General features: G+C 44.9%; 1 protein-coding gene across 3 annotated transcripts in view; it reads right to left on the bottom strand.

Moving 5' to 3' along the window:
• Window positions 1-1,476: 1,476 nt before the first annotated feature.
• PIK3C3 (phosphatidylinositol 3-kinase catalytic subunit type 3) overlaps window positions 1,477-16,779 on the bottom strand; it is a 206,968-nt gene continuing 191,665 nt past the window's right edge. For all 3 annotated transcript variants that reach the window (XM_068252072.1, XM_068252086.1, XM_068252078.1), the window contains one exon: window positions 1,477-5,866. In XM_068252072.1, coding sequence (XP_068108173.1) covers window positions 5,852-5,866 — 15 coding nt within the window. In that variant the 3' untranslated portion in view covers window positions 1,477-5,851. The remainder of the gene's footprint in view (window positions 5,867-16,779) is intronic.

Below are 16,779 nucleotides of genomic sequence, written 5' to 3'. Positions count from 1 at the left end.
AAATAAAAAAATTAACCTTCCTGGCGGTAAGCACTGCTGGGCCGATTTGCATCATTTTTTTTGCTAGCTACGTGTGCACTCTGATCGACATCGCCACCCCCCCAGACCCCGTGCACTGCCTGGCCAATCAGTGCCAGGCAGCGCCGAGGGTTGGATCGGGACTCCCTTTGACGTCATGACGTCAGCCCGCCCGTCGCCATGGCGACCTGGGATGCCCTAATGGAAATCCCCTTCAGAACGGGATTTCTGGACGGGCTTGATCGCCAGAGGCGATCGAAGAGGGTAGGGAGATGCCGCTGCAGAGCGACTGTCATGCAGCTAGCGCTAGGCTAGCTACAGGTTTAAAAAATAAAATAAAATAGTGCTGCGCTGCCCCCTGGCGGTTTTAATTAACCGCCAGGAGGGTTAAACAAAAATGTATGTACTGTAGGTGTAATTTTACTATCTGGCCACAAGATGTCCCCACACTTTATCTTCCTGTGCGTACTATTACTTTTGTTTTATCAATGACCACATCATCTCATTGATGGCAGTGGTCATTGATCACAGGCACGTAGATTGGTAAATGGGAACAGTGTTCTATTCACTGATCTGCACACTAATGAGCGGCAGCAAAATGGCGATAGTAGATGAATATCTACGTCCCTGAAACTTCAGGTGAAGTCCTGCCAGACGTAGATATGCTGCACTTGGTACAGTAAATCATTAAAGGTTGCAATTTTAATGCTGAAAAGAGAATAACTGCTGTGAATGTATGACATCAAATCTGGTTCATTCATCACCCACAGAGAACTTTCCAGCACGATCCTGTTATTAGGAGTGCTTATTTAGCCAGATACAAATGGAAGGGCTCAGACACTATAAGCTTTTTTTTGAGCGCTTGTGATTGATTAGCGTTTTTACGCGTATGTAATTATGCTGCGATTTTAATGAAAGTGAATGGGAGCGATTTTTAAAAAGCACTCAGAAAGCGCTAATTAATCGCAAGTGTTTAAAAAAGCGCTTAGTGTGTCTGAGCCCTAAGTGTACGTTCGTGTTTTTATTGCAGTTCTCGGTTTACTCCCCCTTATTCAATTCACTTCTAAGTTTTCTCCTAGGAGATAATTTTCATCTTCTGCTTTAAAATGACTTATCAGCACTAACTTTTCAGTACCAGGGTGGTGATAAATCATTGTCAACATTATTCAGAGTATGTTCTTACTTGCTGGTGGCTTTAAAGGTATTTTATTGATAAGATGTGAAAATATCCCTTAGGAGAGAAAGTTGATTGAATAGGGACCCAGGCTTCGTACTTATTTTACATCCTTAGGGCCCTTTCACATGGGAAGCGGAACTGTGCGTTCAGTGAGCGGTTACCAGGCAGCAGCGAGCAGCAGTTACCAGGCAGCAGCGAGCAGTTGTGAGAATTCAACAGCTCGTGTTCAAGGGTCCATACTCAGGAAGTACCAAAGCAAAAGAAATCACAACAGGCAAGCATCACTGCTAGAGGACCAAGGGCGACCTCTATATCGCTGAGGACAGGGTCCTTTATTAAGAAAACATTTAGTGCAAAGTCCATTTTAATGTAAACAAAAAGTTACAACAACCAATAAGAAAGAGTCTTGCTTGCATATTAGAAGGTTAACGTACAATATCCAGTTAGTCAGCAAACATGGTAAGCAGCTGTAAAATGTACAGCATCAGCCAGCAAATGACTTCACTTCAAGTCCAGACGCTCCGCTTTTTGTGATGTGATGTGATGGATGATTCCATTGTTTGTTGCCCTGGCAGGCGGGTGCACAGGGCTTATATTCTATTTACTGTGCCATTAGAGTCTCTAGTAACATCACTTCAACTCTGCAGCAGGGGGCGCTCTAGAGAACGCTACTCCCGCTAGTTTCTCTCCATTAACTCATCTCTACAGCAGAGGGCGCTCTAATGTCCGTCACTCCCACTATCTTCTCTCTATGAACTCATCCCTAGAGCAGAGAGCGCTCTAGTGTACGTCACTCCCATTGGCTCCTCTCCATGAACTCATCTCTGCAGCAGAGAGCACTCTAGTGTACATTACTCCCGCTAGCTTCTCTCCATTACCATCTCTACAGCAGAGGCCGCTCTAGTGTACATCACTCCCGTTGGCTCCTTTCCATGAACTCATCTCTAGAGCAGAGGGCGCTCTAGTGTACATTACTCCCGCTAGCTTCTCTCCATTACCATCTCTACAGCAGAGGCCGCTCTAGTGTACATCACCCCCGTTGGCTCCTCTCCATGAACTCATCTCTAGAGCAGAGGGCGCTCTAGTGTACATTACTCCCGCTAGCTTCTCTCCATTACCATCTCTACAGCAGAGGGCGCTCTAGTGTACATCACTCCCGTTGGCTCCTCTCCATGAACTCATCTCTAGAGCAGAGGGCGCTCTAGTGTACATTACTCCCGCTAGCTTCTCTCCATTACCATCTCTACTGCAGAAGGCGCTCTAGAGAACATCACTCCCACTAGCTTCTCTACATAAACTCATCTCTACAGCAGAGAGCGCTATAGTGTATATGACTCCCACTACCTTCTCTCCATGAACTCATCCCTACAGCAGAGGGCACTCCAGTGTACATTACTCTCGCTAGCTTCTCTCTATGAACTCATGATTATTTTAAAGAAGTCACTTAAAAACTATTATTTGGAAATCGTCACAAACCGCTCCAGCATCTATTCTCTCACTTGAACCATGAAGGTTTCTGAAAAGAAATAGCACCACAGTCCAATATCACTTATAGGCATGTTCAAAGGGATTACATGAGGCTAGAAGCAATAGTAAGACCACGTAGAGGGAAGTCTTGGATTGGTCCTAAGGCAGCCCAGACCCATCTTAACCTCCTTGGCGATAATCCCGAGCTAAGCTCGGGGTATGTCGCGCAGGAGGAGTTCTCAGGCCCCGGTGGGCCGATTTGCATAATTTTTTTTTGTTACACGCAGCTAGCACTTTGCTAGCTGTGTGTAACTTCCGATCGCCGCCGCTCATCACCGATCCGCCGCTACCTGCCGTGCAGCCCCCCCTTGCACAGCCTGGCCAATCAGTGCCAGGCAGCGCTGAGGGGTGGATCGGGACTCCCTCTGACATCACAACGTCCATGACGTCATCCCGCCCCGTCGCCATGGCGACCGGGGAAGACCAGCAGTAAATCACGTTCTGAACGGGATTTCCTGCTTACTCTGATCACCGAAGGCGATCAGAGTGGGTGGGGGGATGCCGCTGCGCAGCGGCTATCATGTAGCGAGCCCAGGGCTCGCTACATGATTTAAAAAATTAAAAAAAAAAGTGCTGCACCCCCTCCTGGGCGATGTAATTGTATCGCCCAGAGGGTTAAAGCCCACCAGTGTACAGGATACCTCCAAACATATACAACAAAAGTTTGTCAGATATGCTCCCATACCCATGCCTCCACTTGCGTACAAGCTTGGCTGTACTGTGCATGCGCATGTGCGCATGTACGCCTGCACAGGAAGCGCTTCTGAGCAGCTTTGGCTTACTGCAAGGGCGGGGTCACACTTGACCATGTGCAGTATGGCCATACACAGAGTGGAGCATGCTTGCAAACCTGAAGGAAGCCCCAGCCGGGAGCGCTGGGGTCAAGAAGGACATGGGAAGCTTCTAGACCACTCAGCGTATTTCTTCTACATGGGTATTTTTTATGTACCAGGTTCACTTTAATGGACAGGGTTGGTGAAAATGAGCAAATCTCACCACTAGGGCTGGTAAATACCATATACAAATTTAAGCAGCTTGAAAACAGACCAATTGAATCTCGCCACGGCGAGATTCAATTAGTCCATTTTCAAGCTACATAAATTTGTACACAACATTTCCAGCTACAGACTCTGAACTGTACAGCATTCAGCAGGGCAGAGCTGAGGTACCACTGGCTTGTATTACAGTTTTCATTAAACACCAAAACTGGATATAAAAAAACAAAACCGGTGTGTACATAAATTCTGTATTATGTTGTCTGGCACTCCCTGCATTTCCTTTTAAAGAGGCAGATCTGAGGATTAACAGAGTAATCTCATCTGATTGTGTTTACATAATACTCTTGTGAAAATGGGTGTGCTGGAGATCGTTCCATACACTGGAGAGGGATCTAACGGATGGCCATATCGACTAATCATTATCTGATCAGAGGATCCATCTACTCGATAGCCTACACACACTGCACACAGATCATCAATTAATTTCAGCGTGAAATATTTGAAAAAAAATCTGTGTTCCTGCCAAAGTCCCAGTTCTTCCCTCAGTTCCCACCGGTCCGCAGCACCCGTGTGGTCTCTGCTTCTCCCCAGCAGCTGCTCCTCTTCACTTACGTATCCCTGGGCACCTGTGTATTGTGCAATGCAGGGAACAGACACTAGGGGTGCTATGACCACTAGAGGCCCCCACATTACACTACACAGGTGCCCGCAGACAGGAAGTGAAGCAGACACCAGGGGGAAGCAGAGAACAGGCCGTGTGGCGAACAGGGGACAGGACCTTCTCGGTGGTGGCCAAACTGAATGAAATCAACCTAATTTGTTTCTGCTCTAAATGATGTAAACTATACTGGCCTAAAGTGAACCCACCGTTAGAGGGATATGGAGGCTTCCATATTTATTTCCTTTTACACATTACCAGTTGCCTGGCTGGCCTGCTGGTGTTATTTGGCTTCAGCTAATCCAGCCACACTTCAGTCAGAAACATTTGATCTGTTGCATGCTTGTACAGGGTCTATGGCTAAAAGTGTCAGAGGCTCAGCAGGGCTGCCAGGCCACTAGTATTGCTTAAAAGGTAAGAAATATGGCAGCCACCATATTCCGCTCAGTTCAGGTGTCCTTTAAGCCTTATACCCACATCCAATTACAGTCAAATGGCAAGAATCAGGACTCAAGCCCTTGAGCGAAAGCTCAGGGACTAACTCTGTACAGACGCATCACTAGCCTGCAGGCCAGCAATGTATCTGTTACCATGGAGGAGGACCAATGGCACGTTACACAACGCAGCAGGCGGGGTTAGTGGGAGAACAATGCCCATGGGACAGCATTTGGCAGAGACAACACGGCAGGGTTAATCTCTTACTAATGCAGTGGGAGGGGGAGAGCTCCAATCTATGGCCTCAGCCAAAAACCATCTAGAGTGTGTTCGAGACTTTAAATCGATCTGGCTCTAAAAGAGGTAACCACATAATAAACAAGCAGCAAATAACCTGAGCCCATTGCATTATTTTCATTAGTACACACTACTGTCTGACCTCTGCACAGGTCTTTGTTTCCTATACACTGTATTACCTCTTGGTAATCCTTCCCATTTTTAATTCCTTGCCCTTGTTACTGCTTGTGGTTAGCAGGAAATTGATCCAGCAGATGACAGAGAGCTAAATAAATGGATATTATAAATATGGAATCCAGGGTCCGGTCCGTCCAATCCAAGAGCCTGCAGAAAGTTTTAGGAAACAACTCCACTGACAGCCATTAAAGAAGAACTCTGAAGTCAGGAGCCCGTTGTCTGTAGACTTAGGTGCCGGCTTGCTGGGATATGTTCAACCCTCCTTGATGTAAAACACAAATTGTGAAGAAAGGGCTGAGCAAATGTACGCCGTAGACTCCAATTAAGCCGTCCAACAAAGAGGCAAAAAATTTGATCTGTGAAACCCCCCCCCCCCACTACTTAAAACCCGCACATGTCACATGACCAGCATCTGGTACATCCCTGCGCTTCATCATCGTGCCTTCATAGTCCACAATACACTATTCATTGTCTTTATAGCTTCATCATAGTATCTTCATAGTCCAGAATATACACTATTCATTGTCTTTCTATTTATGCAGCATCCAGAGTCCAGCTCCATGCCTATCTTCTCCAGTACTGCAAAGAGACAGAGACCAATAAGCCGTTACATAAACAAATAGTTATAATCTCACAGTGAAAACTTAAAGTAAGCCAAGCAGAGCATCTAAATAGCACATTAAAAATGCATACAATGTGGCTCCTTAATAAAAAAAAAAAAAAAAACCCATTCTACCTCTTTTTATATCTTAGTAAAGGCTTGTTCACACCTAGGGCGTTATCCTGTTTTTTTGAGTGCTGGCGATTTTCAATTGCCTTAAGGAGGCCACTAACGATCCAATTTCTAGCGAAAAATCGTTCGAGCAATCAGAAATTTTGATCGGATTGGTTGTAAATAATCTCAGTTGGTGGACACCAACTGAACGAATGAAAAAAATGTCGGCCGAATGAATTTTCGTCGAACCAAAATTTGGATTTTTTCTTGTTGGTTGTGATAGATAGGAAGCAAAGATTGGTTAGTTGATGGTGTAGTGAATGATGTATTACAATATTTCACTTCCGATCAGAATTTCTTATCGCTGAAACGATTTTTCGCTAGAAATTGGATTGTTAGCGGCCACCTTTAAAAGCGCTTGTGCAAGGAATCTTTATGGAATAGTTCATATCAGCACGTTTCGGGCCACTTTCCGCTCAGCAAAGCGCTGCGTGTACCATCTTCGGGGCGATTTTACTAGAATGGAAGGTGTAGGAAAAACATTGTATTTATTTATTTCCGGATGAAATGGAATCGCTCTGCAACAGCGCTTAGAAAAGAGCTTTACACAAAATCATAGTGTGCAGGCAAGCGCTGGGAAAGGGGGATGGGGGGAAAAGGAAGGGGCGAAATTACAAAATCGCAAAAATGTGTCCGTCACAGATTTTGATTTTAGATGTGAGCAAAGCCTTAAAGGCTTTTATTGCCCTATTTCCACAACCTGCCTTCCACAGAAAGAGCAGCCAGATAAAGACTGCTGCAAATAGAAGTAGCAATGAGCAAACAAAAACTTTCATCAGTGGGCAGCAGGAGTGGTGGAAAGGGGGGCAGAGGATATGACACTGTACTTCAGTTTAAAGACACACTTTATTACATTCACACATTCCCCTAAAAAAAATAAGGGAAAGGGGAGGGGGGAGTAGCAGCTCCTACAGCTATTAGAAACCAGGAAAAACTGCAGAAAAAAAGCTGCTTGGATCCCTTTAAATAAGCCTGGGGAAAAATTCATGCAGTGACCTTTTTATAAGAAGTGACTGAGAAGGCGATTTATCCGGTAACTGAGATGCAATTTTATAATCTACTCCTAGATGCCATTTATCATAACAATACATAAGAATTCATTAGAAAAATGTCACAGCATTTTATGACTTTTTAATACTATTACACAACATTTACTATTGTATTGGTTTATATGGCAGGCGTTGAAGAATACGGCTTCTCTGGAACATCCACACACCGTAAGAAACATTTTATTTGAACGGTCTGAGATGTGCGAGGATACGCGGAGATAACCAAAACCACAGAGAAGAGGAACTGCTAAAATAGTTTTTATGGAGCAGCAAGAAGGACATCATAACAGCTAATTAAAGTAATTTCTACAGCGCCATCTGCTGCTCATGTAATAGATCTCTTGCAATAGGATATACAGCATTTGCTTCAAGTGAGAGGTCTCCATTTTCTAAGCAGTTGCATCATGCTAATAGGTTAAAAGAGGTAATCTAAAATTCACCAGTCCCGCATATGGGGGGAGGGGCAGACTTATTATGAACGGATGGAAATTCAGTAGATTACAAGTAAAAAATAACATAATTTGGCACACCACAACAAATTTCAAAATTATCGGCTCCACCATTCATTGGTCATGATGTGCGTGTTTGCCTGGCAGTGCACAGCTCAACCCAACCCAGCATGGAGGCAACACGTAGGTGTGAAAGAGACCATTGCAACATTTGCAATGACAGTACAACTTATATTCTAATGGTCTGCGACGCACAAAGTGTGAACACACCCTTAAACAAATGTTCAACAGCCTTTTGTTTTATGTGAAACTTACTAGACCATACATGTCAAACTCCAGCCCATGGGCAAAATCTGACCCTCTGAGACATTAAATTTGGCCCCCGAGTGGTTTCCCAACTTTGCATTATGTTTGGCCCACTCTAGACCACCAGGGAAGCTATATCGGAGGTGAAGACCTACAACACCAGGAAAGCCATACGAGCGAGTTACGGGGAAAGCACTAATCAAAAGGGAACTGTATAGGGGAAGGTTGGGGCCACTAGACACCAGTGAAATATTTGGGAGTTAAAAAAAACAACAACTTAGGGGAAGGAGGAGGTCCAGTAGACACCAGGGAATTGTATAGGAGTTAGAGGTGGGCCATTAGACAACAGGGAACTTTGTAAGGGAGGAAGGTGGCCAGTAAACATGGAGGTTGGCCCACGACTAGGTCCTAGTGTACTATTTCAACCCATTTTGTATTGGAGATATGTCTAGTGCAGGATTGTCAAACTCCAATACTTGTCATCTGAAACTATTTTCATTCATTTTTTTTAAATGATCGATGTACTGCAATGGTATTCATGTCCTAGTTGAGAAGCTTTCACTGCTCTATGGAATGGGGAGAGGGGAAGACATGCTAGTAGATCAACACTGAAGGAACATTCTTTGAAGTACCTGCAATAAAAATAACAGTTTTGGATGATGGTCTACACATTAAGGTGGGCCAGCAACATCAGGGAATGTCTACACACTCTACATTTCTCTTTGCTGATATAATCAGTCCTGATATCAACTAGAAAATCTATACGTTTTACACACACTGCCTCCAATACTTTTCAGCATAGACCCTGAACAAGCTGCAGATCAGATGCTCTGACGGACGTCTGACTGAATTAGCTGCATGTTTGTTTCAGATGCTATTGATGTATGAAGTATCAGCAGGACAGCCACGCAACTAGTATTAAAGGAAACAAATATGGCAGCCTCCATACACCCCTTCACTTCAGTTGCCCTTTTAAGTGACGCAATAGTGAGACAAATATTAAAGCGGACATTATTATCCTTTTAAAAAAGGTCACCTGAACGGACATGTAGCATGATGAAACAAACAATTCGGTGCCTTTTGTTTAGCGCTTTAACTTCTTCAGGCCAAGTAGTTTAGCCTCCTGTAACACGTTGCCAGTGCATAATACATTTTCATTTGTCACATGACATTGTCATTTTTGAGAATAGCCACTCCCTCTTTTCTCATTTTAGTTGTTTTGAACAGTTTTATATATCTTTGGGTGCCTCTTTCCCCCATTTGTGCTCCGTGCTCTCCTAGGTGGCCTGGCCACATCTAGCACCAGATATTTTTTCTAAAGAGGCCCATACACCTAACGATTTTCCCGCCGAAATACGGCCGTTTCGATCACAGTGATCGAAACGGCCGTGAAATCGTCATGCACACCGCTGACAGAACGATCGATCCATCCATCCATCCATCCATGCGGAAGATTTTTCTCGGTCGCCGGCGGGTCGGGAGTGCGTCGATAGCGGCTTTCGAATGCCCAACGACCGACGCAATACAGCGGGTATACATTACCTGCTCCGCCGGCGCGAGTCCCCGCTATCACCTCCCGGCTGACATCTTCTCCGCATCACAACATCCAGCATAACTTCCTGTGTCACTGCAGTGACAGCGGAAGTACAAATAGAGGGCGCTCTATTTGAACTTCCGCTGTCACTGGAGTGACAGAAAGTTATACGCGAATGCCGGTGATGCGGAGAAGATGCCGGGACCAGAGTGGAGAAGAAGACAGCGGTGGACCAGGGGAATCGCACCGGCCGGAACAGGTAATGTAAGTTTGGGGGGGGGGGGGGGGGTGGCAGTAGTGGCAGCTCCACTAATTGTGATTGGTTTCAGGCTTAAATCGATTCACAATCTGATTGCAGTAAGGTGGCCATACGATTCCCTCTCTGGTCGATTTGCCATCAGATTTGACCAAAAGATAGATCCCTCTCTGATCGAATCTGATCAGTGTATGGCCACCTTAAGAGCGACTGCGGCCAGTTCCCTCTGGACACCTGAGTGGAGTCTAGTTTGTGCCTCTACACCCCTCTAGTGGTTGGTTGCCTCTCCTGCAACCTACCTTTGTGGAGTATACATTTCTTCTTTTCTGTCTGGATGACATATTGCGCTATTTAGGCTCCCATGGTCTCTGTGTTCTATTTTCGAGGTGTACAGCTGCCCTACATTCCTCCTTTACTAGGAGCTGTCGTTCATGAGATCTTTGTCACTTTCAAAGGGACCCTAAACTGAGAAGGATATGGATTTTTCCTTTTAAAGTAATACCAGTTGCCTGACTCCCCTGCTGATCCTGTGTCTCTAATACTTTCAGCCACAGCCCCTCAACAAGCATGCAGATCAGGTGCTCTGACTGAAGTTAGACTGGATAAGCTGCATGCTTGTTTCAGGTGTGTGATACAGCCACCACTGCAGCCACAGAGATCAGCAGGACTGCCAGGCAACTGGTATTGTTTAAAAGGAAACATCCATGTCCCTCTCAGTTTAGGTTCCCTTTAATAAATACAGCCCAAAAGTCCTGGATGCTGTTATTAGGTGCTAAAAAGTTTGCTAACCTCCCTGGGTGATATCAGATCATGAGGATTGATAAAAAGTTAATAATACAGCAGAAGAATAGGCATTACATTTTTGGGAGTTCCCTAAGCCTTCTACAAAAACCTGGGTGGTGCTGCCCGACAAATAAAAAACCGAAGTTAATAAAAAAAAAGTAGAGAAACAATTGTATCTATCCTCCTACTCCTAACAGAGAATAAAACTGGGATTTTAAATACTGTACATTAGCTAGGAAAAAAAAAGTAAATTTAATGTTGTATTGTCTCATATTGTCCCGTGTAACAGATGCAGACTTTCAATTTTTTTAACCAATCTCCTACACCAAGAAGGTAGTTTATGCCAGGAAAGGAGTTTTATGGTTGTAGTTCCTTATTTGTGAGCATTACGCTATAGTCCTATATGTCCTGACTGGAAAGAAACTGTCACTTGCATACCCAACACTTCAATACAGAAAAAGAAGGAAGGAACACAGCCTAGTTATTTGCCACTGTACACCAGTCTACCTCATTTCAGGTAACCTTTAACTGGGTTCTCAAATGTCTACTTTAAAAGTCATAACCCTAGTACCATATCAATCCATTCCATGCCCTGAGAGAGGCTAAAATCGCCTGAAGCAGCTCGCAAGTTGGATTACAGGGTTCTGTAAAATGAACAGGCTAAAGTGCGCTGTAACCCAGCAGCTTTGGAACAATGACAGCGTATGAAGTATGGGGTCTTAATATTTACAGGACTCCTGTTTGGCATACATTTGAAAATCAGTGCCGGGAGACTTGGGCGCAGGATACAGCCGGTATATGGCTGATCCTGCTGCTGCTGCACAAGTCCGGGCCGTGTTAATTACTATTCCCCCTCCAGGCCGCCATGGATAGTGGGGGAATTATATAATTCGGCTTCCAGCTATTGCTGGAGGCCGATTTATTGTGTTTTTTAAGCAACTTCGGCTCTGTCTTCTGACGGCACCGACATTACTCACTGAGCGCCGCTAGAGCTGTAATTGCTATTACAGCCTATGGTGGCACCAGCTGCGCACAAATCTAGCAGTGCTGAAAAGCACTGCTCCGCTCCTGTTTGGATGGACTTCCCTCTGTTGTGCTGCACAAGCAGTGCTCCTGCAGTGATCATGCCCAGGACACTCCCGGACGCTGTGCACAGAGTAGACAGAGCAAGCACTGCTCAGCTCCTGTTTGGATGGACTCTCTGTTGTGCTGCACAAGCAGTGCTCCTGAAGTGATCATGCCCAGGACACTCCCGGACGCTGTGCATCGAGTAGACAGAGCAAGCACTGCTCCTTTGTCCTCTGTTCAAATGGATGTCAAACAGAAGAGAACCCATCCAAACAAGGGGAAAGGCAAATATAAGTAACCCATACTACACACATTAGCATATGTAGTTAAAAAGTAAACCCTAGATGAAAATAAACTGATGAGAAATCATTCTAAATTTAAAAGAAAACCCTGGGACAGTTTTTTACATTTAAACATTTACAAATTAGGTTAAATGTTTTACTGTGCCCAATCAGCAGCCACCTATTAAGTGTCCCAGAGTTGCTTCTAGAAGGCTTCTTTGAATATTTAAAGCAAAAAAATAATCACAGTATGGAGGGCGAGTTCTGTGACTGTCTGGTCTAATTGTCTCTCTGGAAACTCGGGCTAAATACTCAGGATAACGGTATTTGTTCCTCAGAGTAGTTTTCCCCAGTCTCCTCCCGCCACACATAGACTGCGAGTCGTGCAGCAGGAGGATATAAAAGCAATAAAAGCACAAGCGAGGGACTAGCAGCCGTCCGGGACTCTGTCACACTGCAGAGCAGCAGTCAGCAGAGCATATGCTGAGACAGATTTGTCATGCACGGCCAGGCTGCTTTTCCCAGAGTCTCTCTGATTGCAGATTTTTACTGCCGCGCTATATTCTAGACGGCAATCCAGCACATATGGGCACAAGAACCTTTACAATAGTCTTGGCCAATGCTTCAAGGGCGCTTCAACAGAATGATGATCAGGAGGGGCAGGGAGGAGGGGGAGCTTTGCATTAATCCAGCAAACGTAAAGTTCACTTGCAGTCAAAGACTTTAGAAATTCCTTACAGAAGGGCACCAGAAAGGGATCAAGAGGGGTAACAACATCCTGAAAAAAAAAAATAGTCCTAAAAAAAAAAAAAAAAAATTACACTCGAGACGCGAGACACTTAAGTGAAATAACTTAAAGCGGACCTAAACTCAAAACGTCATCTCTGCGCTAAAAGATAAGCAATGGCATAACTACCTTCATTGAAGCAGACAAAGGGCTTGATTCACAAAGCGGTGCTAACCTACTTAGCACGTCTAAAGTCTTTAGACGTGCTAACCAGGGTGCTAAGTAGGTTAGCACCAGATTTCTCAATCAGATCGCGCACAAGCAAAGTTTTGCGCGCGCAAAGTCCTATGCGCGTGCTAAGTCCCATAGGCTTTAATGGGCACTTCGCGCGGAGCGCCCTGCACTCTGTGCAGTACGCGCGTAAAGTTTTATGCGCGAAAAGCTCGTTTAGACGCGCTAAGGGGGTTTTCACAGGCGTGCTAACAGTTAGCACCGCTTTGTGAATCAAGCCCAAAGAGTTAAAATCCTTTGTTTACCACTTAGCTGCTCTGCCGAGGCAGCCAGCTGCCACACCCGAGAGATCAAATTACACTTGTGGTTAGTCACAGATGAGGGGGAATTAGACTAGACCAGGCATGGGCAAACTTAGCCCTCCAGCTGTTAAGGAACTACAAGTCCCACAATGCATTGCAGGAGTCTGACAACCACAGTCATGCCTCATAAAGGCAAATGCATTGTGGGAATTGTAGTTCTGTAACAGCTGGAGGGCAGAGTTTGCCCATGCCTGGGCTAGACTCTCTAAATACATACTGGGTGTATTTCTCTAGGTTTTCCTTCTGTCATGTTTAAGAGTTCAGGTCCACTTTAATAAGATTGTCAGGATTATCAAAGCATGAAGTCTTTCTATAAAGTCAACTTTTAAAAAAATATTTTATTCCACTCTATCATTTTTAAAAGGAGTTTAGTAGAACATTGGGTAAAAACATTGAGGCCTTTGCAGTATGAAAGAAGTAAATCTCTGTTCTATGTAATCAACTCAGGTTGTCCTCAACAGCCTCCCACACTCCCTTCCTCCAAGCCACGCCTCCTCTACTTCCTGTCAGCCCAGTTTCTAGGCATGCCTTCACCTGCCACAGCAACTATTTTCTACCTGACATTAATTTGTGGCTAAAAGGGGGAGTGGCTACAGCCTTGCTCACTCCCAGTCAGTCTAAACCACTGCCTCTTATCCACAACCTAATGTTAGAAACTTCTGTGACGGTCGGAGTAGCTTTAGACTTAAATGCTTACGTGTGTGCGTGTTTCTTGAAAATATCTGATTTATGGAGAAAGTTGGTCCACTCATTTTGTGAAAACTACTGTAACTTTGTCCACCCTCCCAGAGGTCTCATTGTAAGAGTGATGGTAAAGTCCTCAATTCACCTTTACTGTTTTTAGATTTGATGCAGCTGTTCCAGAGCAATTCCCTTTGGAAAACGTCAGTCATGTGATCAATGGACTTCTCCAGCAATTACGAGTTTGGCAGCACAGTTACAGTGTTGCATCTAATTTTGATTGCATGGAAGTGGTAAAATTTACCAATCCAGTGTGAGGGACAACAGATTGTGAACACTAAAAACCTATAGTGTAGGTTAGCGCTCATACTACATGGAGGTGGTAGCATTGCTGTCATCACTAGGGAGGGGGAGGGGGAGGGGCGAGCCGCACCTACTGGTCACTGCTGAAGGGATGAAAACCCGACACTTTCCACAGTATCACCCACCTCCCACCCATTGTCACCCACCCCACTAAGTGTTACACTTCCTACCCAGAATACCCCCCTTCCCCCAGTGTCACCCTCCCAGCATTCATGGCAATCCTCAGATTTCGGTCCACACTGACATGATAGCATCACGCAGTTTGTAAAGATTTATTGTCTGCATATTGCTAACGAGAATCTCTGGTTTCACGGGGGAATGCTGCCGTCTTATGTGTTTAGAGAACGTTTTCCAACTACTTTTATGGTTACTTTCCAGAGGACACTCAGAACACCGAGTTACATTAGTTAGCTCCGCCTACATTATGTCATGACCACACCCATTGGGGGTAATAATCAGCACCAGGCGTCAAATTCCCTAGCTGGGTAACATTTCATAATTCCACTGGATAGCATTTTACACATCTGACAGCAGTGGACCAACAGACCTATATTTCCTATTCCCACACTGACGCCCAAGAGATAGAGACCCGATCCCTGCCAGGTGACCGTTCTTATACACAAGTATGAGGCTTAACGCAGACTAAAACTTTCACTCTGCTCTAAAGATACGTAACAGCATAATCTTTACATAAAAACATCTCCCTGTTACAGCTGATCGATACAGAGATGCTGCAGTGTAGTTACTTCCTGGTTTTTTGGGGGCACAGAAAGGGTTAACCTCTGGAGTTTACATATTAGTTCCCAACTCAGCAGACTTGGCAGACAGTTGACAGCTTGAAATTACACTGGCTCATTACTTGCTGGGAAGGGAGAATTAGGCTATTCTCTATGAAAACACGCAGGGTGGATTTCTCTGTTTTCCATCTCTTCTGTGCAAGAGTTCAGGTCCACTTTAAAAGGATACCCACCCGAGGAGAAGCTACCCAAGGTAAGCACAGAGGAATGTTCAAGCTGGATCCACATACCTCTGTACGTAGTTTGCTCCTCTCCTTGTTCACCCTGGTCTACATAATCACTCCTTGAAAAGGTGACTTGACTAAAGTCTTTTTTAGATAGGGAGAGGCAAGCTTGCACCGATGTTTCCTCCTATAACCTGCCCCCCATTCCTTCCTTTTCCCCACCTACTAAGGGCAGTGACTAAGACGGGCAAGATAATGGACTGGGAAGGTAATAGAAAGAGGTGTGCTTACCATGAAAGTTTCCGTGACTTTTGGCTAAAGTCACACGTTCAGACAGGAGTGGTATGTGGATCTAGTATGAGCACGCCTCCGTGCTCTCCTAAGGTAGCTTTGCCTCAGATCAGACACACAAGCTCCACCCAGAGAGCCCGGGGTCACCCCTTAGGTTTGTTTTGAATCAGATGTCCTGATGTGTCAGTTGCAAACTGTTATAGCCTTGTTTGGTAAATATGGTAAGGGTAAAGCACACATGGAGTGAGAAGGATATGGATGCTGCCATAAGTATTTCCTTTTAAACAATACCAGTTGCCTGGCTGTCCAGCTGATCCTCTGAATCTCACACCCGGCTAAAGGTATCGGCTAAATGTATTAGAGGCAGACACTACTGCAGCCAAATAAACCAGCAGGGCTGCCAGGTGACTGGTATTGTTTAAAAGGAAATACATATGGCAGCCTCCATATACTGTGCCTCTTGTTTAATGAGCTACATCATTGGCGCTGTGCCTGGGAGTGTGCTAGGCAATAAGCGACCACCGCCAATCAGCAGCAGGTAAGCGTCTGAATTTATTCACGCTTTATAAATGAGCCCTTTAGAAACGGACACAGAGCCACCATTAGAAAACGTACAAACATTTTTAATTCCGATTGCCACTCTACACGTTAGGCGATAAATAGAGATGGGGACCTGAGAAGGGGACGGAGCAAAGGATTCTGGGAGATTTCACCGCTGTAGAACCTGAGAGGAGATAAAACAAGCTAGTGTGTGATTTAACCCATCAGGCTCCACCCACAGAATCTTTACCATAGTGGCTTAAAGGGAACCTAAAACTGAGAGGGATATGGATTTTTCCTTTTAAAATAATACCAGTTGCCTGACTCTCCTGCTGATCCTGTGTCTCTAATACTTTCAGCCACAGCCCCTCAACAAGCATGCAGATCAGGTGCTCTGACTGAAGTCAGACTGGATTAGCTGCATGCTTGTTTCAGGTGTGTGTCACACACTACTGCAGCCAAAGAGATCAGCAGGACTGCCAGGCAACTGGTATTATTTAAAAGGAAACATCCACATCCCTCTCAGTTTAGGTTCCCTTTAACGCCTCCGCCCGCTAAGCAGACATACTCCCTGGCATGACTGCCCAGAATAGAACGACGCTATATATAAGACAGGACATGAAGTTCGGGGTGCTATTAATAACTTCAGTCTGACAGCTCATCACTATAGAGAACTCGCATTTAGTCTAATTAAACCAACAGCACACACAAAGGGGAAAAAAAATCTAATTATCTGCTGATGAGGATTGTTCTCTGCTTCTAATAATTACTACCAAACAAATCATTAAATTGTCAGCGAAGGAAGAAGGGAAAAAAAACAAAAACCTCCTTAAAT

This window comes from Hyperolius riggenbachi, chromosome 1, assembly GCF_040937935.1.
Source record: "Hyperolius riggenbachi isolate aHypRig1 chromosome 1, aHypRig1.pri, whole genome shotgun sequence".
In the NCBI taxonomy this organism is placed as follows: domain Eukaryota; kingdom Metazoa; phylum Chordata; class Amphibia; order Anura; family Hyperoliidae; genus Hyperolius; species Hyperolius riggenbachi.
The sequence above is the reverse complement of the archived record's forward strand: the minus strand, read 5'-3'. Positions and strand labels throughout refer to the sequence as shown.